General features: G+C 42.3%; 2 protein-coding genes across 9 annotated transcripts in view; both read left to right on the forward strand.

The window, feature by feature from the left end:
- The window catches only part of LOC149191591 (aspartate--tRNA ligase, chloroplastic/mitochondrial-like), a 373,253-nt gene that overhangs the window by 127,434 nt on the left and 218,813 nt on the right, over positions 1-27,006 (forward strand). The gene's annotated exons all lie outside the window — the stretch shown is intronic.
- On the forward strand, positions 10,761-11,993 carry LOC149191593 (uncharacterized). Its single transcript, XM_089406265.1, has 2 exons — positions 10,761-10,977; positions 11,138-11,993. The coding sequence occupies exons 1-2, from the start codon at positions 10,860-10,862 to the stop codon at positions 11,788-11,790; spliced, it is 771 nt and encodes a 256-aa protein (XP_089262391.1). The 5' UTR covers positions 10,761-10,859; the 3' UTR covers positions 11,791-11,993.

The raw sequence follows: 27,006 nt of genomic DNA on the forward strand, positions 1-27,006 counted from the left end.
GAAGATGAGCCTAATGAGAGTGATGAGAGTGATGATGATGAAACAAACGAACAAACTAACCTTGTAGAATCCGATGTATTCAACATTCTACTTGGGGGTTCATACACTCACCCTCCCATCGATGAGGTCACAACCAAAGATGAGAAAGAAGAGCCTATTCTAAACATTGATGAGCGTAGTGGAAGATTCAAAGGGGTCCAATATTCCCGAAGAGACAATAGAAAAGACCCCGCAAACTCCAAAGAGCCTAACAAAGAGGAATCTCACTCAAAGCAAGATCCTCCCAAAAATGTGCCCTCTAAAGAGCCTCCCAAAGAGAAAGCCCTTTCAAAGAACCCTTCAAAAAAGGATTCCCAAACAAAAGTTGAACCAAAAAAGGGCCCTCGAAAGGGTGAAAACGCCAAAAATAAAAAGGGAAAACATGTTGGGCTTAACATTGACATGGATGTTGCTATTGGAAAGATGACCGTATCTGACCCTCTAAAGGAGATTGCTAAACTTCCTGAGCAACAACAACAAATCAAGAAGTCCTTGGGTTTTGAAGAGGAAGAATTACCTAAAGACTTGCAAAACATTCACATTCCTGATTGTAACCCCTGACACGGACCTTTTTTGCTCACTGTGGCTGTCAATGACCTTTACCTCCATAATTGTATGCTCGACTTAGGGGCTTCCGCAAACATCATGCCTTTAACTGTTATGAAGCAATTGGGTCTCAGCATCCCACGACCATACAAGAAGGTGTGTGGATTTAACTCCAAACCTGTGGAAGTGGAGGGTCTCATTAAAGATCTTAAGGTTTCTCTGGCTATGAACCCCGACATATCCCTTCTCATGGACATTGTTGTCATTGATATTCCTGATGTATGGGGGATGTTGCTATCTAGGAAATGGGGAGCCACTGCTGGAGGTCGCATTCAAATGGATCTATCATATGCTACCACCCCTCAATCCGATGGGACCCCTTTCATCCTTCATAGAGAACCTACCTACCTATCTCATGTAATTGAGCCTGGACCCTATTATGAAGCACATAACACTGAGAGGCCCTCCCCCATTCTCCCTTCACAAGAGGTTTGTATACTTAAAAGACCAAATCACAAGCCAGGCAAGAAATGGAAACCAAAGAAAGAATACAAAATAGGGGACTTGATCTTTGTGGACAAAGAGTTAGTTCCCGTCAAGAGTCATGGGAAAGTCGGGGATGACTATTACTATGTGCCTGCTCGGTGTATATTTATAAAGCTATACATAATGTCACATGTTATTGTGACCATCTCTCATATTATATATTCAATACATTATATTTATCCTATATGGATTTATCATTGTTGTCCTATGTACTTTGGATATTTTTCATATGAACCACTTTGGTTCATTACACTTTTGTTTCTCGAGCCCTCTTTCAATGAAGTTAGAATCTTGTCAGTTGAGTGTCGATCACCAAGATTTGTTAGAATTTTCTTTGTAGGAGATTGGGATGGTCTTCGCATCCCCACCTTGCAGGCTGACATGGTTGTTGAGAGTCGTGGGTAAGTTAAACCATACAGCTCAAACCCTAACCATGACATGTGTCATTCTACCTTTTGTTATTTATTTAGCACAACCATTGATTTATGTATGGTAAGTTATAGGCATGAACACTATCATTCTTTCAGATGTTGGCATTATGGCTAATGTGTTGTCCTTAATGGCAACCTATTTGATAAAGATATCAACATTGTGATCTAACTGTTAGGAACCCTTCATGTACTTTTTGATTTATTTCTGCCTACTTGTTCTGATTAATTAACAAGTTATTTACCACGTAAATACTGAAAATAAATACAAGTACATGCTCAACACATTATAGATCATCAACTGAAGGAAACAAAACAAGCACACAAGTGACACTGTTGTTTTTGGACCAATGTCCCCGGAAAAACCCAATGCGGGAAAACCGGTGCAGCTATCTGAGGGTTTTATTATTATGCAGTTTCTAAATACAATCTGGGTGCCAAAACCAGCTCACCCAATAGAGAATAATCTCGACAGTAGTACCTCTCTACTCGGAAGCAGATATTCTGGCTGAAACCCTAGATAAACACTCTGACAGCTCCCAGCTCCAATCTGCCCCACGAAAAACCCCAGCATCAGCCTCTAGGGATTGCGTCAGCCCTTCCCTGCATTAGCCTCTGGAGGCTCTGCATCAGCCTCTAGAGCCTCCGTGTCACCCACACTAGCTCTCTAAGGCACTGCGCAGCTCCTGGCTACCTCTGCGTGGGCCCTCGCTGGCTCTGCGTGGCCTCTAGTTGGCTTTGCGTCCCTCTCTCCCGGCTTCTGCGCTGATCCTCTTCAGTACCCTCTCTACCTCTCTGCTGCTGTATTCACTGTTCCTCGTTGCTGATCACTGATTCTATTTCTCTTAGCAAACCCTGCTCTAGAGAATAGAATGACTGATAACTCTAGTGTGTTCTCCAAGTGACCATCAAGCCTCCTTATATACTTTTCTCGTTGACAAATCAACGGCTAAGATTAACTTTGGCTTGATCCATGACTTTTGGACCTTTCTAACACAGTTTTATATTAATACACATTTTATTTTCCCTAGGTTTAGACTTAGGGACTCCATTAAAAATATTAATTATTTTAATATCTCCCAAACTGTTTAGAATCTGCCAAAACCATTTCTAGGTATTGGAGATCTCATGTGCTTTAGCCTCTCCACCAATTTTCGTGGCTAGAGCACATCCGATGCTACCCCAAATCAACACTCTCTCTTAGCGAGGACTGTGCTCTAGTAATACTCCTCATTGAGCATCACCCTGATCATCCAGCATCGTTCCGTGTGCTGATGCTAGGCTTGCTGCCCAACATCCTCTGCACTGCTGCATCATGTTTTGCTACCCATAGCTCTGCCACTACCACTGCTGCATCATGTTTTGCTACCCATAGCTCTGCCACTACCACTGCTGCATCTGTACGACAACTCCCTCTGCATCCGTGTTGCTGCCCATGGCCCTGTGACTGTCACTGTTGCATTTGCACTGCAACTCCTCTCATCATGCTGCATCGTGTTGCCCATTGTGAAAATCCTATTACTGTAGCAACTGATTTATTTTTCCTACCTATTCTACAATAAGTTAATTATGAAATTACTTCAATAAACATTAAAATAAATATTGCCACAGATATCACACCGTAAGACAGGAACAAACATATGCACAAGCATTGACACAGATATTTTGGACAACAGTCCCCGAAAAAACCCAATGTGGGAAAACTGGTGCAGCAAGGGAGGATTTTATTATTCAATAATTGTTCAGTACAACAGGGTGCCAAACTGGCTTACCCATAGAGAGAAATAATTCTCCAGCACTTCTCCCAATCCCAACGTCAGCCCGACTGACTTCTGCGTGGCTCTCAAGCCCTCTGCGTCAGCCCCTGCTTGACTGTGTCAGCCGTGGGCCTCTTTGCGTCACCCACGCAGGCCCAGCTAGTGACTGCACAGTCTTCTGCTGCCTCTGTGTTTGCCTGAAATGCCTTGCGTTTGCCTTAGCGCTGATCTCCAGTGTCTGATTCCGCCTCTCTGCTCCGTACTTGCTGCTTCCTGACTGCTAACCAGACCTTTGGTTCAATTTCTTAGCTAACCCCGCTCTAGAAATTGAACTATCTGGTCTCCCTCAGTGTGTTCTCCAAGTGACTCTCAAGCCTCCTCTTATACTTTTCTCATTGACAAATCAATGACCGAGATTAAGTCCCTAATCAACGACTAAGATAAGATCTGGCTTGATTCATGACTTTTGGACCATTCTAACACAGTTTTATATTAATTCACATCAATATTTTATTTTCCCTAAGTTTAGACTTAGGGACTTCATTAAAAATATTATTTATTTTAGTATCTCCCAAACTATTTAGTATCTACCCAAACCCTTTTTGGGTATTGGAGATCTCATATGCCTTAGCCTCTTCGTCAATTTTCGTGGCTAGAGCACATCCGATGCTACCCCAAATCAACACTCCCTCTTAGCGAGGACTGTGCTCTAGTAATACTCCCAACTGAGTATCACCTTGATCATCCAGCATTGGTCCCTGTGCTAATGCTAAGCCTCCCTGCCCAACATCCTCTGCTTTGCTGCATCTTGTACTGCTACCCATGGCTCTGCTACTGCCACTGCTGCATCTGTACAACAACTTCCTCTGCATCTGTGCTGTCGTTGGTCCTTTCTCCCAACACTGCATCCGCACTGCAACTCCCTCTGCATCCTTGCTGTTATCACTCCCATTTTTTCTACTGAAACGGGTTCTTTACCATCCCCATCTTTTCCCTGAAGTAGTCAAATTTTGTCCTTCCAAGGGCCTTGGTGAGGATGTACGCCACCTGTTCTCTTGTAGGAGTGTAGCTCAACTGTACAACTCCTCGTTGGACATAGTCCCTGACAAAGTGACACCGGATATCAATATGCTTCAACCTATCATGAAACATTGGATTCTCAGAGAGCTTGATGCAACTCCGATTATCGCACATGATCCTGGTTGCCTCCATATTCCTTCTGAATAGGTTCACAAGCAGTTTTCTAAGCCATATGGCCTCACACGAAGCTGTGCTTGCCGCTATATATTCTGCCTTAGATGATCTCAGAGTCACGGACTTCTGTTTCTTACTGCACCAGCAGGTCATTCCTGATCCAAATGTTGAAACAGTACCTAGAGGTACTTTTCCGATCCACTAAACTTCCTGCCCAATCTGCATCAGTAAATCCACTCAATCTGATATCCTTACTCCCGGTGTACAAGAGTCCATAATCGACTGTTCCCTGTAAATACCTGAGAACATGTTTGGTTGTTGCCCATTGCCCCCTCTTCGCTTCCACCATGAACTAACTGAGGGTGTTGACAACATAGCAAATGTCTGGGCTGGTATTGACCAAATACATCAGGGACCCTATGAGTTGCTTGTATAGGGCGGGATTGACATCCTTGTCTTTTGATGCATCAATCTTCTTCTAGTTGGTGATCATTGGCATAGCCATAGGTCTACAGTCCTCCATCTCGAATCTTTTCAGGATTTCTGTAGCATACCTCCCTTGCCCAAGGAAGATTTCTCCCTCCTGCTGCCAAACTTCCAACCCTCGGAAGTAGTGCATTCGTCCCAAATCCTTCATATCGAATTCTGTGGCTAGATTCTTCTTGTAGTCCCCAATGAGTCTGGATGATCCTGTCAGAAAGAGATCATCCACATACAATACTAAGATTAGCGGCTCGTTGTCTACAAGTAGATAGTAGAGATTCAGATCCGCGTCACTCTTGACAAACTCCATCTTTTGCGGGAAGCCATCTATTCGACCATACCATGCTCTCGGTTCCTGTTTCAGCCCATACAAGGCTTTCTTGAATCTGCATACATGAGACTTCTTCTCATGAGTTTCAAAGAGTTTCAAAGCTCTCTGGTTGTTCAATGTATACCTCCTCTTTTATTACCCTGTTTAGAAATGCCGTTTTGACATCCATCTGATGGATCTCCCATTCCATCTAGGCTGTAAGAGATATCACGGTTCTAATAGATGTATACTTGGCTATCGGGGCGAAGGTCTCCTCATAGGCAATCCCTTCCTTTAGAGCATACCCCTTAGCCACAAACATGGCCTTGTACTTCTCAACACTGCTGTCTGCAACGTATTTGATCTTGTAGATCCATCTTGAATGTACCACTGATCTGTCTTGAGGTCTTGGCACCACCTCCCATACATCATTTACCATTATGGAGTTGTCTCTACCATCGCATCTAGCGAAACCTGATGTTGAGCTTCCTCCTTGAAACTGAGAAGCTCTCCATCCTGAGCTACTAATGCTTGATATCTATCTGGCTGTTTTCGCTCCCTCTTATTGTTTCTTGGAACACTGATGAAGTCCTCTGCATCTCGCAGAATCTGACGAAGTTCCCTGCTAGTTCTTCCTCTTCCAATAGGTGCTTCTGTTCGCTCCTCCTCCTCATCCTGAGAATCTTCCTATCTTGAGGAAGAATTCTTTACTTCTTTTGGTTGAAGAGGCTTAACCAATGGCTCCTCTTTCGATTGCTCCTCGGAAAGCATCTCGCGAGATCTTCTGAGAGCCCTGTCTTCCATGAACTTTACATCTCGTCGTACTACTACCTTCCTGCCCCCTGGAAGATAGATTTTGTATACCTTAGCATTCTTGCTATATCCTACCAGATATCCCTTTCCCGCAGTCTGATCCAGCTTCTTCCTCTTTTCTTTGGGTATGTGGCAATATGCTAGGCTCCCAGATATCCTGAAATGATTGACTTCAGGTGTCTTCCATGTGAAGACTTTCTCTAGAGTAATCTTGCCCACCGCCCGATGAGGAGTCCTGTTTTGAGCATAGACTGCTATGTTGCATGCTTCTGCCCACAGGAATTTTGGGATATCCTGATCATACATCATGACCCTAGCTGCTTCTACAGTGGTCCTGTTCTTTCTTTCTGCTACCCCATTCTGCTCCGAATTATATGGAGTTGTCCACTTTCTTCTGATGCCCTCCTTAGCGTAAAAATCAGTGAAGTCCTTATCGACATATTCTCCACCATTATCTGATCGCAAAACTTTTATTTTCTTCTCAGTCAAATTCTCTACCAGAGCCTTAAACTCCTTGAATCGACAAAAAACCTCATCCTTGGTTTTTAGAAAATAAATCCAAGTTTTCCTTGAGCGGTCATCAATGAAAAGGAAATACTCAGCACCATTGAGAGCTTTGACAGACATAGGTCCGCAGATATCAGAGTGTATCAATCCTAATACAGTCTTGTCCTTGTGTTTGCTCCTAGGAAATGCTGCCTTGGCATACTTTCCTAGAGCACATCCCCTGCATACATCATCCCGTTCTGTACTCAGATTCGGAACTCCTGTTATAGTGCTCATGAGAATTCTCAGAGCTCCATGGTGCAAGTGACCCATTCTTCTGTGCTATAGTTCGTTCAAGTCCTGTCTCCATGACTACCTATTAGTGCCATTGGTGATTCTAGTTGCAATCTATACAATCGATTACTTTTGATCCCGATCTGCACTTTATTTTTCTAGCTCGGGTGTTTGACGTATACCTTCTCCTTGATGAAGTAGACATCATAGCCCTTGCCTTGTAGTTGCGTTACGGAAAGTAAGTTCATCCCCAATCCTGGTACATGCAACGCATTTGTAGCATGGAACCGTCTCCCGATTCTGTTTGAAAAACTATGGTACCCTTCCCTCCTGGAGTACACTTCGCCTTTTTCCCCATGGTGATCTGAAAGTTCATCTTATCTTCTCGATATTTTGAGAGACACTCCCTGATTCCTGTCATATGCCACGAAGCTCCACTATCCATATACCATACTTCTGATGATGCAACACTAGTCATACACGCCACTTCTTCTTCCAGCCTGGAAGCCAACATAGAGAAATCAAAATCTCTTTCTCTTGTGTAATCTTCTGAAAATCGGTGTGAGTCCCCAAACGTGGATGCCTCTGCATTGTGGTCTCGACCCATAACTGATTTTCCCTTTCTGTCTATGATTACTCCCTCTGATACCATGTGAAAATTCTATTACTGCAACAACTGATTTATTTTTCCTACTTATTCCACAATAAGTTATTTATGAAAGTACTTCAAAAAACATTAAAATAAACACTGTTGCAGATATCACACCGTAATACAGAAACAAACATATGCACAAGCATTGACACAGATATTTTGGACAACAGTTCCCGGAAAAACATAATGTGGGAAAACTGGTGCAGTAAGGGAGGATTTTATTATTTAGCAATTCTTCAGTACAACAGGGTGCCAAGCTGGCTTACCCACAAAGAGAAATAATTCTCCAACACTTCTCCCAATCCCAACGTCAGCCCGACTGAACTATGCGTGGCTCTCAAACCCTCTGCGTCAACCCTGGGCCTCTCTGCGTCACCCACACAGGCCCAGTTTGTGACTGCGCAATCTTCTACTGCCTCTGCGTTTGCCTCTCCTGCCTCAGCGCTGATCTCCAGTGTCTGAGCCCGCCTCTCTGCTCCGTACTTGCTGCCTCCCGACTGCTCACCAGACCACTGGTTCAATTTCTCAGCTAACCCCGTTGTAGAAATTGAATTGACTAGTCTCCCTCAGTGTATTCTCCAAGTGACCCTCAAGCCTCTTCTTATACTTTTCTCGTTGACAAATCAATGGCCGGGATTATGTCCCTAATCAACGGCTAAGATAAGATTTGGCTTGATCCATGACTTTTGGACCATTCTAACGCAGTTTTATATTAATTCACATTAATATTTTATTTTCCCTAAGTTTAGGCTTAGGGACTTCATTAAAAATATTAATTATTTTAATATCTCTCAAATTGTTTAGAATTTGCCCAAACCCTGTCTGGGTATTGGAGTTCTCATGTGCCTTAGCCTCTACACCAATTTTCGTGACTAGAGCACATCCGATGCTACCTCAAATCAACACCAATAGCACTGCCACTCCTTGTTTTACAACTCGGCCGAGTTGAAACCGAAACGGCCGTTTCGGACCGAGTCACTAGCCAAAACATTGACCCGGCCAGCAACCCGGCTCGGCTGACCGAGTCAGCTATGACTCGGCCGAGTCATAGCTGACTCGGTCAACCCGGCCGGGTCCGTATTGACTCGGCCGAGTCATGAAAAGGACGGTTGGGCAGCGTTTTTTATAAAAAAAATTCATTTTTTTGCTGATATTTGGTAAAGTTAAGTAGGGTTTGTGGATTCCAAAGGGTAATGGTAGATTGTTAAATGCTTTTGGGGTCCATTTCCCCCTCCCAAACTCTATTTAAGACAACCAAATGCTCTCATTTCACTCACAGCAGTCTTATGCATTTGAGTGAGAGTCTTCTTTGAGAGTTAGTGAGCAGTTCTTGAGCTTGTTTTGGAGCAGCAGTGAGGAGTCTTGGAGGAGCATTGTAGCTGGAGTGAGGAGCTTCTTGGGCAGCCATTTGGAGCAGCATTGAGGAGCTGATTCTTGGAGCAAGCTTGAGGAGGCAGTTTGTGCCTGGAGGTTTTTTTTTCCACCTCTATAAATCTGTTTTTACTTAGTAAATTTTAGGTGCATATCAAAATAGCTTAGAGAGTGTTTTTAGTCAAATAAATGAACATTGAATCAATTTTTTTTTTTTTTTTTCATTTTCAGATTGTTTTCCTAGTCAAAAAATGGCACCTAGAGCAAAAGATCCTGCTTGGGCATATGTTGAAATGGTTGATAGTGAGATGTGTTGCAAGTTTTGCCATAGGAAAATTAAGTCAGGTCCTGGGGGGATTCATAGGCTGAAACAACACTTGGCAGGGATTAAAGGCAATATTACTCCATGTCCCTCTGATCAAATTGGGGAGATTAGAAAGAATTTGTTGGAAAGCTTTGAAAAATTTAAAGAAGAAAAGACTAGGCAAAAAGAGATACAGGCTGAAATTGGGAGGAAGAGGGAGATACAAAGAATGATGGCTGCCAACCCCCACTATGAGTTTGAGGGTTCTTCCTCTATCCCTCAAACTGATGCATCAAACCCTTTCCGTTATGTTCCTCCCTCTTTTGCTTCTGTTCAAGATAAGGGAAAGGGTAGAATGAAGGGTGATGGGACTATCAAAAGTTTTTTCACTCACTCAGGCTCCTCTCCATCAGATGCACATGGTCCTGAAGTTAGTATTAGTAAAGGTCTTGCTCAGCCCACTTTAGATGACCATTGGAAGAAAGAATTGAGGGAGACTGCTTGTGACTACATAGCTAGATGGTGGTATGATGCTGATATCCCCTTTAATGCTGCTCGTTCACCATATTATGAGCCTATGTTTGAGGCCATACATGCTGCTGGAAAAGGCTTCAAAGGCCCTACTATGCAAGAGCTAAGGGGGTTTCGTTTGCAGAAAGAAATTAAATCAATTAATGAGTATTTGCAAGATTTCAAGGAATCATGGGCAAGAACAGGGTGTACCATCATGTCAGATGGATGGACTGATCAAAGAAACCGTACCATCATAAACTTTCTTGTCTTCTGCCCACAGGGAACCATGTTTTTAAAATCAGTTGATGCATCTGATAAGGTAAAAGATGGCCACTTGTTGTTTCAGCTATTGGATGAGGTTATTCAGGATGTGGGGGTGGCTAATGTTGTTCAAATCATCACAGACAATGCCTCTAACTATGTTCTTGCTAGTAGACTGTTAGAGGAAAAACACAAGACCATCTTTTGGACCCCATGCGCTGCACATTGCATAGACCTCATGCTTGAGGATATTGGAAAATTAGATTGGGTCAGAAACACTGTAGATAATGCCAAAAGCATAACAAAATTTATCTACAATCATACACTGGTTTTGAGTCTCATGAGGAAACACACTGGAGGCAAGGATATTATTAGGCCTGCCATCACTAGATTTGCTACACATTTTTTGACATTGCAATCTATGCTTTCCCAACATAGAAACTTGCAAAAGATGTTTTCCAGTGATGACTGGAATCAAAGCAGTTGGTCTAACAAACCAGAAGGCAGAGAATTGAAAAGGAAAGTCCATGATGAAACTTTTTGGAGAAAGGCAGCAAAGATTGTGAAGCTTGCTGAGCCACTAGTTAAGGTGTTGCGGTTGGTGGATGGGGAAAGGTTGGCTATGGGCTTCATTTATGAGGCTATGGATCAAGCAAAGGAGCAAATAAAGACAGCATACAAGGATTGAGTGGCAAAGTATGGGCCCATTTGGGCAATCATTGATGAAAGATGGAACAATCAACTCCATCGCCCTATACATGCAGCTGGATATTTTTTGAACCCACGGTATCATTATAAAGCTAAGGAGTCAGGAGCTTTGAGGGGGGAGGTCAGAGATGGACTGGTTGATTGCATTGAGCGCATGGTCCCATCGGAGTCTGATCAGCTGCTGATACATCAGCAGGTCACATCCTTCAGCAATGCAACAGGTACCTTTGGGAAGAACCTAGCAAAGATTGCAAGAGAAGCAGATGAGCCAGGTAAACAAAAATTTCAATTTTCAATTTCTTAATGGTTTTACTTTTTTTATTAAAGTTTGTTAAATCATTTATAATTTGAAAGTTAGATATAATTTGTAATTTTGTTGAGCTTCAGCCTTCATCTAACTCATAATTCATTACACTCCTATGTTTTTTGCAGCACAATGGTGGGAGGCCTTTGGTGGCCAGTGCCCTGAATTGCAAAGGTTTGCAATTCGTATTTTGAGTCAAACTTGCAGTGCATCTGGGTGTGAGCGCAATTGGTCTGTCTTTGAGAGGATTCACACAAAGAAGAGAAACCGTTTGGAGCAAAAACGGTTGAATGATCTAGTTTTTGTCCAATACAACCTTCGGCTCAGACGGAACCAATTGCTGAACAAAAGACCTGATTCAGATCCCATTGTGTTGGAAGACATTGATCCAACATCAGATTGGGTAGTGGAGAGTCGTCTACCAGAGTTTGATCCTGATGAGGATCTTGAGATTGATCAACTTGATGTTGAACATCCACTGCAGCCTGTTCAGTTGAATGCAGATCCCGATCCACCAGCCTCAGTCTCACAGCCAGCTAGTAGGACTCCAGTTGTAGGTGCTTCGCCTTCCTCTGCTCAGCCACGACAGAAGCGCAGCCGCATTTGTACTCTATCTCAGCTTGCATCTGCTGCACAGCCTAGTGGTACTGGCACCACTTCTACAGTTGCAGTTGGAGACGATGATGATGAGGAGGAGCCATGGGGCCCCTTGTCTGACTCTGATGATGATGATCCAGAGATTGGTCGAGATGATCTTGGCTCCTCTGGCAGTAGCTACTAGCCTCCTTGGTTATTTGTATTTTGTTTTGACTCTTGAGTCTTTGATCATGTATGACAGACTACAGTTGACTATGTATTTACTATTGCCATTGGGTACCACCGTACCATTTTGATATAATGGATTGGTTCATGAGCCTACTTTGATCATATGTTGTCTTCCATGTATATTATAATGTTGTGTGTTTGGAAACTTGAATGAAAATCTTTAAAATTATGTTTAAAATATTTAAAATTATGTTTTTTTATAAAAAAAATAAATATTTAATGTATTTTTTACAACGACCGAGTCATTGAAATCGAGCCGGCCGAGTCATTACCGAGTCGGAGTCGATCCTCGGCCGAGTCCGAGTCCGAGTCCGAGTTGTAAAACATTGCTGCCACTGTTAAGTGCTGCACTGCAACTCAGTTACGGAGAAGTAAGTAACTGATCTCCCAACTCTGACATCTCCGTCAGGCTAGAACACTCTTGATGCTGAAGCTCCCTCTGTAGCTGACAAGTGCTCCCTCTCTTACCTCTGCGCTGCTGCAACAACTCTATGCATACTTCTTTGGCTCATTATTGCCGAGACAACGACGAACTTCTTCACATTCACCGCGTGATGCATGCAATTATTGAATGACAAACAAATTGTGGTATGCATTTCCCTCACACTGCTGCCTCACGCTGTCCTGGGACTCCTGCACTGTAGCTCCCTTTGTCGCTCCATCCGCATCCGTCTCTACCGACATCCGCTAGTCCTGCTACTCCTCTTTGGGGCTCCCGTAGCAAGGTATAATCCAAGAGGTTGGGTACCTTGAGGATACTGCCCCTCATCGCCTGTAGTCCGTCTGACTACGGCTCGATGTCTCCCCACTTCCACTCAAGTGGCGTGTGAGCACTCATCGCACAGTCATCATTTGTATCCAATTCCTTCGTCGCCCTTGCTGGCGCAACCTTGGTCTCGGAAACCTCTCCCTTTCTTTTCTTCCTCAGACACTGGCACGCATAGTGACCCAGTTTCGCCACAGTTGAAGCATTTGACCTTGGAGAGGTCCTTTCGTTTCTCGTGCTTTTGCTCAGATGCTAGGGCAGCATCCTCCTCTTCCTCCTTCTTGATTCCGATCCCCTTGCTACTGCTTCCCACCTTGCTTAGCCTTCTGATATCTTCTTGGCGAAGAGCCGCCCACATTTCCTCCCAATCTGGAAGGGCTGCCCTGCCCAATATGCTCTGGACAAACACCTCCCAGTCTTCTGAGACTGTGTTCAGGGTTGTTCTCACCATCAATTCTTGATCCGGTGTGGTTCCTATGGAAGTCAGCTGATCCTGGATCTCCTTCAATCGACTGAGGAAGGGGTCGATTTGTTCTCCCTTTTGCATCTGGTATGACCGCAACTGATTTTCTAATAGCATCTTCCTCTGCACGGAAGTATGCTGATACAACTTCTTTAGGGCCTCCCACATCTCATTTGCCGTATTCTTCTCGACAATGTGTGGTACTACATGGTCCTTGACCTTGTCAAGGATGATGATCTTGGCCCTCGCCATTGCATCCTCGTACTTATCGTTAACAGCCGTGTCATCTGGGACCGCTATTGTCCTTAAGGCGAATTGCTTGAGATGGTTCCTGTCTAGAATAGATAAGATTTTGGCCTTCCAGACTACGAATTTTGAGGCCCCATCCAGTCTGTCCTGGTCTCTTACCCGTTCATTGCCATCTCACTGCTCCTCTACTTCCCTTCTGGAAGTTCTCGGTGTGACTCCCTCTGAGCCTCGATTTCCCTCTTGGAAACCCCTCTGCCAATGTCGAGATGCCCCCACTCCGATCCTTAGTGCAAGTGCACCACTGCTCCAAATTTCTTGGTTGGAAATCCTGGGTAGCAACTCCCTCCTCCTTGGTCTTGCACTGTTAGGTACTGTTCTGACTACAGTACCCCACCAACTTCACTCTGCAACTTACCCACAGCCTCCTAAGCCCCAACAAACTGAAAGTTAGAGCTTCTAGGCTCTGCGCAATCCCGACACCAGCGAAATTCGCACCTGTTGGCCACGAGCGTCAATCCTTCCACTGACTTTTGACCCAAGGCCGACCTTGACATGTTTACATGTGTGAGAATAAATTAAAATTCCAACTTCTGCTTGTCCAAAATGAGTGATCTTTAGGTCGAAATTTAATACAACAATTATCTCCATCAAATGAGCCGTCCAAAGTGGAATTTAACCCTAGTTGCATAATTTAACACTCCCTCTCAACTAGTGAGAATTCCACTTGTCAATATCTGTCCATGTACCATCTTTGCTTCTCTCTGCTTGTCTCATGCTGAACATTCTCGAATATAAAGAAGAATAAATGCTGTAGGGGAGCTCCAACTAGCACCCTACCTCTATCATCATCAGGGAGATTCTGCTACCACCCTAATCATCATTATTGTCATTATCATCATCATCATCAGGGAGCCATAGCTACAACCCGCATCCAAAGACAATGGGTGAGACCAACCTACCCCAAGCGTAGGGATCACACTCTATCCCAAAGTCCCTGACAATAGGTGAGATCAACATGAGGATCACACTCTACCCTATTGTCCCTGATCATCCATCTTAACCCTAAAGAGTCAGATGGTAGAACACATGCATCCACCAACTTGGGTGAGATCCACCTACTGCAAGGGGTAGGGATCACACTCTATCCCAAGTCCCTCCACTTGTTGGCCAGATGGGAGAGGTTATCCTACAGAGTGGGTAGGACGCTAACTGGGGCATACTCTTACTAGGGGAGATCTCAGGTCTCAACATCTTATCAATCAAAGGTCTCTCATACCCAGGAGCCTTATAGCTCCATTCCGCACCTTGGGAGATCGACCAAGGGGGAAGAGCACTGCTTAGTTGTCTTGATCAACTCGAACCCTTGTTTGAAAGGGTCATCTCAACCAATCCAAGCTGCTCTTTGAAGACCAAGAACTTCCCTTTCGACAAAGGCTTGGTGAGGATGTCGGCTATTTTCTCATTTGTTGAAATGTGGTGGAGTCTCAAAGCTCCTCTCTGCACCATGTCATGGATGTAATGATATCTGATCTCGATATGGTTGGACTTGTCGTGAAACACAAGATTTTTAGACAAACGAATCCCACTTTTGTTGTCGCAATAGATGGCTGTCGTATCCAAAACCTGCTAAAATAGCTCTCCAAATAGCTTCCTCAACCACAATGCTTCAAAACTCGCAAGACTAACTGCAATATACTCGACCTTAGCAGTGGTAAGGGCTATGGATTTCTGCTTCCTACTCATCCATGATATCATGGCAGATCCCAGACTAAAATAACATCTGTGAGTACTCTTCCTGTTGACAACATTTCTGGCCCAATCTGCATCCGTATATCCATGTAGTCTAACATCTCCAACAACATATCTCAATCCAAGGTTAATAGTCCCATGTAGATATCTCAGAACATGCTTGGCAGCGACCCAATGTACATGGTGAGGCTTGGTCATAAACTAGCTCAAAGTGTTAACTGCGAAGCATATGTCGGGGAGAGTATTCACAAGAAACATTAGATCACCTACCAATTGTCTATACTCAGAAGGATTTGCTAGGTCCGGTCCAGTGGCTTCTCCACACAACTTCTTGAAATTCATCTCCATAGGTGTAGGCAAGGATTTGCACTCAGTCATGCCAAATCTTTCTAGAGTTTCACAAAATATTTTCCTTGTGAAAGGAAAATCTCGCCCGACTTTTGCCATACTTATAATCCCAAGAAATAGTGCATCGGACCAAGGTCTTTCATCTCAAATTCGCAAGCCAACTTCCTCTTACATTCTAGAATGAGAGGGTCTGAACCTATCATGAATCAGTCATCAACATATAATGCCAAAATGAGAGTTAACCTTGGACCATTTTGAAGTACAAGTTTGGATCAACATTGCTCCTTGTGAATCCCAACTTTATCAAGTAACTGTCGATACGAGCATACCAGCCATGGGGGCCTTGCTTCAATCCATAGAGAGCTTTCTTCAATTGACATACATGGGTCTCCTTGTCATGAACTTCAAAACTTGGAGCTTGTTCAACGTACACTTCTTCTTGTAGCAAACCATGTAAGAAGGCGGTCTTCACATCCATTTGGTGGAGAGTCCATCCCTGACTAGCAGCAAGGGCTACTATTGAATGAATGGTTGTGTATTGGGCCATAGGAGAAAATATATCGTCATAATCTTCTCCCTCTTTTTGAGTGAAACTGTGGGCTACAAACCTTGCCTTGTATTTTTCGATGCTTCCATCAACCCCATGCTTGATCTTGTAGATCCATTTGGAGGTTACCAGAGATTTTCCCTTTGGTTTCGACCAGTGTTGTGGGGGAGTGCCCCCCCTCTCGATCCTACTCCCAATCTGCGCTCTGGGCGGGAGCGACTCAGGAGCGGGTTGGGAGCGCGCTCCCAAAAAGGGAGCAATTTCGAAAGCGTGCTTCCTAAAAAAAAATTTGCGCTCCCTGCCTTTTCAGGAGCGTTTAGCCTTTTTTGCAATTTTTTTTTTGCAGTAATGTTCGAAATGCAATTTTTTTCATAGAAACAAATAAGTTTTGAGTGGGGCAACTTAATGATCAAGCCTATGGCCCTAGTATTGATATGCGATTCTTGGTAATGTTAAATTCTTAAAGTAAAAGTGACATTCTCCTTAATCTTCATTTTCATCCTTTTACTTAAATTTTTAACAATACCATGAAATGACTTAGGATGTTTGAGAGTGGTTCCGACCTCATTGGATTTCATATGGAGAAAGTAGAATTTTAGATTTCATTCAAAATCCAGCAAACTTATCAGTTTTTCAGGATTGGGCGATTGCAATGTTTCCATTGAATTTTGCCATGTATTAGGGTATGGAACTCGTATTTAATCAAGAGCACCAATCCCTCTATGTACCTTGATGTTAGTGACATTGGTTGTTGAACTCCTCTATCATGACCCTCCTAAAAATGTGCGCATCACTCAAACAAAATCTTGACTTGACATGCTATGCTTTTTCTATCTTATGTTAATGCTTAGAGGGTGATATTAATGACAAAGATCCTGATTTTCCAACAAGACTAAAAATTAGACATTTCTCGTGGTGGCAAGAGGACCAAGCATAAGAAATAGATAATAGGTTTACTTGTCTTTTCTAGTTTCTAGTAGTTTTTATAACTATTGATTCTTTCATATTTATTATGATATTTTTTTAAACAATATATGACAATTTAAGTTTGAAGTTGGCAATTATAACTCATTAGTAATGAATTATGAATATTATGCTTCATGAAAGTTGAAAGTTGTTTCATTTCATTTTATTTTATAACATTTCATTTCATGTTAGATATTATTTGTTGTAATGGTTACACTTAGCTTACAAGTACAACTTTGGTGATCAATGATGATAAATGTTATATATTGAATTTTGAAAGCTTGAAACTTTAAGATTGATGAATCATGAGACTCAATATGTTTTATGTTACTACATTACTAACTTGTGGACGGGGTTGATGAAGATTATAACTTCTAGATGATTGTTGTTATATGGTTCAATCTATTTTTTTTTTTATGTTTTTTTATATCTAATTCATCATTCTACATGTTTTTGTTGACATATATGTATCAAAATATAAAAAATATATATATTATATAAAAAAGGCTCCGGGATTCGCTCCCAAACTGGGAGCTTCTGACAATGTCACTGCCGCACCCGTTTTCGCTCCCGCTCCCAAGTTAGTTTGGTCTCAACACAATATGCCATACATCGTTTTTCATAATGGACTCATATTCTTCGGCCATTGCATCCTTGCAGACTTGTTCCTTCACAACTTCTTCAAAGGTACTAGGTTCTGCTTGAATCACCTTGCTCATGGCTACAACATAGGCTTAGTAATTGCATGGCTTCTTGCTTTCCCTGAAAGTTCCCCGAGTAACCACATGTTTCTCAGCATCTTGTATTGTGTCCTTGAGCCACAATGGTCTTTTCCTTGTAGGGGGATCTCATGGAGGAGGATCCAAAGGGTCCATAGGCTCCATGGGATCATCAAAGATCTCCTTTTCGGATTCAGGCACAGAAGGACCTTCTAGGATATCCATCTAATCACTATTATCTTCAGGAGGAGTAGGTGGAGGGAGGTCCCTTGCTTTTCTAAGGGCAACATCTTCATTGAATGTCACATCCTTGCTAACTTTAACCTTCCTTTGACCAAAAATATATATTCTAAATGCTTTAGAATCATCAATATATCCAACAAACGTACCTTTCCTTCCTGTAGCTTCTAGTTTGTTTCTTTTGTCCTTTGGCACTTGGAAGTACACGGAGTAGCCAAAAATTTGGAGATGACCAATATTGGGCTTGACACTTGTGAATACTTCCTCGGGAGTCTTGTTGTCCAAAGCATGATGAGGAAACCTGCTTTGAACAAATACTGCTGTGTTTGTTGCTTCAGCCCAGAGGAACTTTGGCAACTTTTGATCATGGAGCATAGCTCGGGTAGCTTCCACAATGGACCTGTTCTTTCTCTCAGCCACTCCATTTTGTTCAAGAGTGTAAGGCTCAATGATCTCCTTCTTGATTCCTTCCTTCTTGCAAAAGTCTATGAATTCATTTGTGATGTATTCCCTGCCGTTGTCGGACCTAAAGATCCTTATTTTCTTCCTGTATGATTTTCCACCAAAGCGTTGAATTCCTTAAATATTTCAAATGCCTCATCCTTGTGCTTCAAATATTAGATCCATGTTTTCCTTGAGAAATCGTCAATAAAGGTAATGTAATAAAGATGATCCCCAAGTGAATGCACAGGCATTGGACCACATATATCAGAATGAATGAGATGAAGGATTTCTTCCATCTTGTTTTCGCTAGAGGGGAATGGTCCCCTTGTCTTCTTTCCACTTGCACACCCAGGGAATACTCATTACGTTGAGCTTGAACATCGGGGATCCCATAGATCAACTTCTTCAACTTAGGAAGTGCATCATAGTGTAGATGGGCTAGCCTTTGGTGCCACAACTCTCTTTGAAGATTTGTATTAAGGACCATGGCTAGAAGGGGTCTTCCGGTGACTCTATAGAGTCCTTTAAACCTAGTTCCCAATGTGAAGACATTTCTCATGTAGGATTCAGTAGGCCAAGTAAGTACTTTTCCTTTGATAAGTGTAGCCGTCATTCCTTTATCATCCAAAGTAGATATCGAAACCAAATTCTTCTTCAATCCCGACACGTATAATACATCATGAAGCAAAACAGATTCCCAAGAGTTCAAGTGAAATTTGACAGAATCAAAGCCCTTTATAGGATAAGTGGTATTGTCACCAAGGATAATGTTCAAATTTGTATCTCTCTCTACCATAATAGAGAGAACCTCCTTGTATCCAGAAAAGTGATGAGAAACCCGCTATCAACCAACCAGCTATCCCAAGTGTCTGGAGGAGATGAACTAGCTAATGCAGAAATAAGAATATATTCAGATTGTTTTGTAATATTGCCTTCATACCTTGAGTTTCTTGGCTTTTTTGGAGGATGATAGCTATCATCACGATCATCAGGGGAGCCTCTTCTTCTTTCATTCCTTCTATCATCTCTTCTTTCATATGACTTGTTGTTGATGAAGCCACAATTATTGTTATAGGACCTTGAAGAGTTCCTTCTTGGAGCATCTCTCTTTTTAGGACAATCTCGAGCATAATGACCCTTTTGATGGCAATTGTAGCACTCAACATCTCTATTTTGTCTTCTTGATTCCTTGGAATCTTGATTGGATTGAGGAGGTTTTTTTGATTTGGATGGCTTTCCCTTCCCTTTCATTGCATTCTTCTTCTTTCCTTGAGCGACGTAGGCAAAGGGCTCTCCTTCGTTTGATCCTTGAATTCTTCCTCTAGATATCATCCTTGATTCTTCTTGTGTGAGATTTCCAACAAGCTAATCGAATGTCAGGATCTTGTTGTTGTTGCTTATAGTAGTAATGAAAATTTCCCAAATGGAAGGGAGGCCTCTAAGAGTTACAATCACCAATTCTCTAGTAGGTGTGGTTTCCCCAACTCTTAGCAATTGATCTCTAATACGAGATATCCTTCGTGTCTTTGAGTTGATCATTCAAAGAGATGATCTCATTCAAATTGTTGACTTCATACGTGCCAGTAATATTGTCATACATGTCCTTGGACCTTCTTAAATTTCCAACATAAGCAAGTAGATTATCTTGTAAACCATCAACTATAATTTACTTTGCCTTTAACGCACCTATCTTATGCTTGTTCTTGACGGTAGCGGAAACATTTTCTAGAGGCTCAGGTACTCTTCCTTGAATGAAGTCCAATACATTATTGTTGTCAGCGATGATCTCCAACCTGACTTTCCATGCAACAAAGTTAGATGAATCACCCAACTTTTCATGTTCCTTGAAGAAAGAGGAAGACATTTTTACCAAATTCAATCAGCTTCTTGAGAGATGGATGCTCTTGCTCTATGTCTCTTGGGCTTGTCTTCACCTCACCTCTGATACCATGTTAATTTTTCATCAATTTGTTCTATGCTGTGGCTATTACTTCAAGAATATCCAATAGCATCCAATTTAACAATTTTACTTCTTCAATTATTCAATAGCAGTGGAGCAATAGTAGATATAACAATTTAAACAAATGCACAATGAAAGACAACCAAGAGACAAGAGACACAAATTTGGTCAATGACCAGGGCAAAACCCATTGTGGGGAAAACCGTTGCAAATCTTCTTCTTATAGATTGTCTTCAAATGTTCAGTAGAAATAGGACATCATCCAATAGTCAAAGTCAAACTTTGACTTAGCCAACATCCAAATAATTATTCAAACCAGAAATAATGTAGATAGATGTAGTCAACAATAGTCAAATCTGAACCTTCTATAATATGCCCAAGCCAACAACAGTCAACAACAACACAGTTAGCCCTAACCAGTTATCAGTCAACGGTCAACATAGTCTTTTAGGAGCTTGGTCGACTTCAATCAAACGCGACCTTAAATGATGGTCCAAAACAGTCTTCAAAACCTCAGTAAAACTCGTCAAAGGAGAGAGGTAGTTTGCTGTCCTAGTCTGCAATTACCTGCAATCAATCCAGAAAGTCAACTCCAGTCAAGTTGCCCAGATTGCCTCGGGTTTGGTGCCGGTCAACTCGACCTCAAGAAATCAGAATTTTGTAGGTCAAAAGAGATCAAGATGTGAAGACAAATTCGGTCAAACTTCAGTCAATCTGTCCAGTTGAAAAGTCAACGCAGAATAGTGAAAAATGCCTCCAAGATCCTCGCACGCGTGAAGAGAAAAGAGTTGCCCTTTTACCTGTACAAACCAAATAAATGAAGAGAGAGAAAAATGTGAAGTGTGTGATGTCCAAATGAGGCATGAAGGCACTTATATTTATATGCAACTTGAGAGTGACATCTTATCCTTGAGATGTGACTTCTATCCCAAGGACGACCTTGACAATTTTACGTGTGAGAATAAATTAAAATTCCAACTTATTCTTGTCCAAAATGAGTGACCTTTAGGTCGATTTTGGTCCTCTCAAAGAGGGGAATTTAATGCAGCAATTATCTCCATCAAATGAGCCGTCCAAAGTGGAATTTAACCCTAGTTGCATAATTTAACATGGTATACTTATGAGTGGTTGTGCATTGATATAATCTGATATGAATTGGTTTGATCTAGTTGCGTTGGTTGATTAAGATGCAGTGGTCAATTTGATGATTCAGTTGGTTGAGTGATTGGATGATTTGATTTAGTGATTGGTTTCATAATTGTTACTTGGTTTGGGCTTGATGATGGAAGTGGGTCCAGTTTGAAAATATGATGAAAGGTGGCCTACATGTTTGATGTGTTGAGTCAGGTGGATCCAATATGAAACATTATGAAACATGGTCCACAAGAGGAGCTAAAGGTTGGAGCCTTTAGTGAGGGAGTCGAAGCTTTGTTCCAGTAGTAGCTGGAAAATTTCTGTAGGGGGTAGGAGCTCCCTTCCGGTGGGTGTTGGAGAATGAGAGAAGGTTGTAGCCTTTTACAGATGGGTGCCTATGTACTGGTATGAGTCTGCGTCAGTACAAGATTGTAAGATGTTTTCCTTTATATTAAAAGTAGAAGATAGAGACGACGACAACGTTGGTTTTATCTCACATTGGGTTTCCACCTAAAACCTGGTGTTCATGTGTGTTGATATGTTTCTTGTGTGTTGATGATCTATCTGCGCCTATGTTGCGGGGGAGCGCTCCCCCACCCCCCCCCTCGATCCCGCTCCCAATCCGCGCTCCGCATGGGAGCGACTCAGGAGCGGGACTAGGAAGCGGGTCCGGAGCGCGCTCCCTAAAATTTTTTTCGCTCCCTGCCTTTTTGGGAGCGTTTTGCCTTTTTTGCAATTTTTTTTTGTAGTAATGTTTGAAATGCAATTTTTTTTGAAAGAAACAAACAATTTTTGAGTGGGGCAGCTTAATGATCAAGTCTAGGCCCCTAGTAGTGATATGCTATTCATGGTAATGTTAAATCCTTAAAGTAAAAGTGACATTTTCCTTAATCTTCATTTTCATCATTTTACTTAAATTTTTAACATTACCATGAAATGACTCAGGATGTTTGAGAGTGGTTTCAGCCTCATTGGATTTCATATGGAGAAAGTAAAATTTTAGATTTCATTCAAAATCCAGCAGACTTTACAGTTTTTTAGGATTTCAGGATTGGGGGATTGCAATGTTTCCATTGAATTTTGTCATGTATTAGGGTATGGAACTCGTATTTAATCAAGAGCACCAATCCCTCTATGTACCTTGATGTTAGTGACATTGGTTGTCGGACTCCTCTATCATGACCCTCCTAAAAATGTACGCATCACTCAAACAAAATCTTGACTTGACATGCTATGCTTTTTCTATCTTATGTTAATGCTTAGAGGGTGATATTAATGAGAAATATCCCTATACAGATACAGAGGTAATGACAAAGAGACCTCTGGATATTAATGCTTAGAGGGTGATATTAATGACAAAGATCCTGATTTTCCAACAAGACTAAAAAATTAGACATTTCTTGTGGTGGCAAGAGGCCCAAGCATAAGAAATAGATAATAGATTTACTTCTCTTTTCTAGTTTCTGGTAGGTTTTATAACTATTGACTCTTTCATATTTATTATGATATTTTTTTAAACAATATATGACAATTTAAGTTTGAAGTTGGCAATGATAACTCATTGGTAATGAATTATGAATATGATGCTTCATGAAAGTTGAAAGTTGTTTCATTTCATTTCATTTTATAACATTTCATTTCATGTTAGATATTATTTGTTGTAATGGTTACACTTAGCTTACAAGTACAACTTTGGTGATCAATGATGATAACTGTTATATATTGAATTTTGAAAGCTTGAAACTTTAAGATTGATGAATCATGAGACTCAATATGTTGTATGTTACTATGTTACTAACTTGTGGACGTGGTTGATGAAGATTATAACTTCTAGATGATTGTTGTTATATGGTTCAATCTATGTTTTTTTTGTTTTTTATATCTAATTCATTATTCTACATGTTTTTGTTGACATATATGTATAAAAATATAAAAAATATAAAAAATATATATATTATATAAAAAACGCCCTGGGATTCGCTCCCAAACTGGGAGCTTCTGAAAATGTCGCTCCCGCTCCCGCTCCCAAGTAACATTGATCTGCGCTTTACAACTGCTTAGTGAATGAATAATGAAGTAATAATGCACTGGTTAAAGATGAACAAGTAATGAAATATATGAAAAGTTAGTTAACTGGATATACGCTGTTTGCCTTTACTAAAGTCGCATAAATACGCTAGTTTCCTGAATGACAATAGCGTACATAAATCAGAATAAGAAATTGAAATGTTGAAGTGAGTTAAAAACACTGATTCACGCCCCCCTCCCCCTCTCAGTATTTTTCCCAACAGTTGATTTATTCTTTAGCCTCAGTGCACTAGTCATCTTTTGTAATATCTCGTTTCCGGGATATCCCTCAAACCCAAGCAAACTCCAACCAAACACGTCCAAATGATATAGTGACCGGAAAACTCAAAGTGATAAAAATAACAGTGGTACAACATATAATAATGTGAACATGAAATATAAGCAGATACTCAAGAAATGCAGAGAGAAATGCTAAGCCATTTTATTATATTGAGTAATGGAAAGAGTACAAGAGGTGATCAGATAGGTAGCAGCTCGACTTGCACAAGACAAGTGAAGAAATACACTAAGAATAGGAAAGGAATGGCTTCTCTCTGAACTGCGTCCAAGCTGCTGGAAAACTGCCATGCTATTGCTACTGCTGGAAATCAAATGAGGATTTGGGGCTGTTCCCCTCCTCAGAAAATGCTGAAACCCTGAAGTCAGACTCTACCCAAGAAACCCAAAAAAACGCAGAAAGCTTTTTTGAAATAGCTGACCCCCGAAAATCACCCCCTTGGGGATCTACGCTGTCCCTCAAGGCTCTGCGCTGCCATTGAATAGAATCCTCCAAAACTCCACCTGAAACTCTGCCAAAATCCTCCAATACGCAAGGGCTGATCCCCTGCTCAATCTCCCAGCTCAAATCCTCCGCAAAACCCTCAATCCGGAACTCCCATCAAAAGAACTGTGTCCCTTTCTCAAGACTGCGCAATTATCCAAAATGCTCAGTTCCTCCTCCCTCCAAAGATCAATCCTCCTGCAAAATACTGCTGAAAACTACCTTGCTCGAGCAGGCACTCGAAGTCCCCCAGGGCTAAGGGTGAGATCTCTGAACGGAGACACTTGATGCACTAAACAGTGCTGCAGACCAGCTAAACAGCCAGCGTGCTCTAAGTTGAAGTGACTAGCTCAAATGCACATAATTGAATGACAAAATGAGGAGGCTTCCCTCTCCTTTATAACGTTGGCCTTTCTCAATCCCAAGGCCCACCTCCTCCAACGCAACCCCTTTCTTGCCACGCATTCCTTTCCATCTGCGCAGTCCCTGCAAGTGTTTGCGTGGGCCCCATCTTTGCGTGGTCCTTTGGCCCCTTGGCTCCCCTTTAAGTCACAACGTTGTGCTACTAGGAAGTGACTTTATTCTAAAGGTGAGTTATGTCCCCCTTTTTCTCACCTTTTTATTTATAAATAACTATAGAAGGCAAAATTGAGCAAAATTGAATATTCCAATTAGCCATGGCTAATTAGGAATATTACAGTCTCCCCTGACAAATGTTGCTTGTCCTCAAGCAACTGAAGTGATGGATGCTGCAAAATTTTCTCACTCTCCCAAGTGGCATCCTCATCCGGTAAATTCTTCCACCTCACCAAGAATTCCCGGATCGTCCTGCTCCGTAGCTGCCTCTCCCTGGTATCAATAATAGCCTCTAGCTGCAACACCAAATGCCCCTCATCATCCGTGGGTGGTAGCTCATCTGTCACTGTCACATGATGTCTCAATGCCTTCTTCAGGCATGATACATGAAAGACGTTATGAATCTTGCTGCCTTGCGGCAGCTCCAACTCATACGCAACCTGTCCAATCCTGCGTAGTAGCCTGTATGGCCCATAAAAGCGGGGCTTGAGCTTTTCAGCCCCCTTCTGCTTTAGTGACGACTGTCAGTATCGCTGTAATCATAGGTAGACCAAGTCCCCTACCTCAAACTGTCTCTCCACCCGACCCCTATCAGCATACAACTTCTCTTGGTTCTGCGTTGTAGCCATATTATCCTTGAGAGCTCGGAGAATATCTTGACTCTCTTGGATCCAAATCTTGGCTCTCTGAGCTTTGCTAGCACCAAACTCATGTCAACAAAAGATAAAGGATGATATCCATACAAAGCATAGAATGGTGACATACCGATGGACATGTGATGTGTAGTGTTGTAGCAGTACTCCCCCAGACGTAGCCACTTCAGCCATTCTTGCTGCTGCCCACTGACATAGTTACGCAAGTAGCCTTCCAGCCACTTGTTAACTATTTCTGTCTGCCCGTCCGTCTGTGGGTGATAACTAGTACTCGGTGTCAACTCCGTCCCCACCAACAGGAAAAGCTCCTGCCAAAATTTGCCCATGAAACGACTGTCCCTGTCATTGGTGATGGTCTTGGGAAGACCATGTAACCTGAAGATGTCTCTGAAGAACAACTTGACCACCTGTGCTGCTGTGTAGTGTGCAGATATGGCGAAAAAGTGTGAGTACTTCGTTAGTCGATCAACGATGACAAAGATGCAATCTTTGCCCTGTACCATGGGCAACCCTGGGATGGATTTCATCGAAATACACTACCATTTCCCCTCCGGAATGGGAAGAGGCTACAATAATCCTGCAGGATGGCTCATCTCCCCCTTGTTCCTCTGGCAAACTTCGCACTCCCGGATATGTTGGAGTACGTCCTGCTTGAGGCCCTTCCATGAGAACCTCTCTCTAATGGCCCTATAGGTTTTGATAAACCCCTGATGGCCGGCCAAAGGTGAATCATGTGATGCTTGGAGTATCTTCTTCTTGAGCTGAGATCCCTCAGTCAAGAAGATCCGGTCCCTATAGTAAATGATCTCATCGATCACCTTGTACCTGTCATCCGCCACCTGCCCATCTAGAACCTCACATGCAAATCTGTCCTTGGAGTACTCTACTAAGAGTCGAGCCCTCCAGTCTGTGTCCAAGCTCATAAGAGACAATGTGGCTGGTCTACATGAAAGGGCATCTGCTACCACGTTGTTCTTACCCTTGACATACTCAATGTCAAAGTCATATGCTTGGATCTTACTGATCCTCTTCTGCTGCCTCTCCTGTAGCTGCTTCTGCTCCAAAAAGAACCTGAGGCTGTTGTGATCAGTCCTCACCCTAAACCTGTTACCCACTAAATATTGCTGGAACTTGGCCAATGCATGCATGATGGCCAACATCTCCTTGTTGTATATGGAATACAACCTCTCGTGCGGAAGGAGCTTCCGACTCTCAAAGGCTATAGGGTGACCTCCCTGCATCAATACTGCGCCGATCCCCTTCCCGGCGCATCACACTCCAAAACAAATGGTTGTGAAAAATCTGGCAATACAAGCACTGGGCAGCTGCTCATCACCTCCTTGAGCCTATCAAAGGCTCGCTGCGCTATATCCAACCAACTGAATGCCCCCTTCCTCATCAAATCTGTCAGGGGTGCAGCACGCTGTGAGAAACTCTTGACGAACTTCCGGTAGTAAGTACAAATACCAATGAATCCCCGAAGTTCTGTCACGTTCCTCGGTTCCGGCCA

Source organism: Pinus tabuliformis, chromosome 2_2 (assembly GCF_031772625.1).
Source record: "Pinus tabuliformis cultivar Carrire ecotype Pingquan chromosome 2_2, CPIR1, whole genome shotgun sequence".
Classification (NCBI taxonomy): domain Eukaryota; kingdom Viridiplantae; phylum Streptophyta; class Pinopsida; order Pinales; family Pinaceae; genus Pinus; species Pinus tabuliformis.

Bases quoted from the DNA above. Each gene is read 5' to 3' on its own strand.
- LOC149191593 (XM_089406265.1), top strand. From the start codon at position 10,860: ATGGTCCCATCGGAGTCTGATCAGCTGCTGATACATCAGCAGGTCACA. The intron at 10,978-11,137 runs GTAAACAAAAAT...TGTTTTTTGCAG, and splicing joins AAGAGAAGCAGATGAGCCAG to CACAATGGTGGGAGGCCTTT.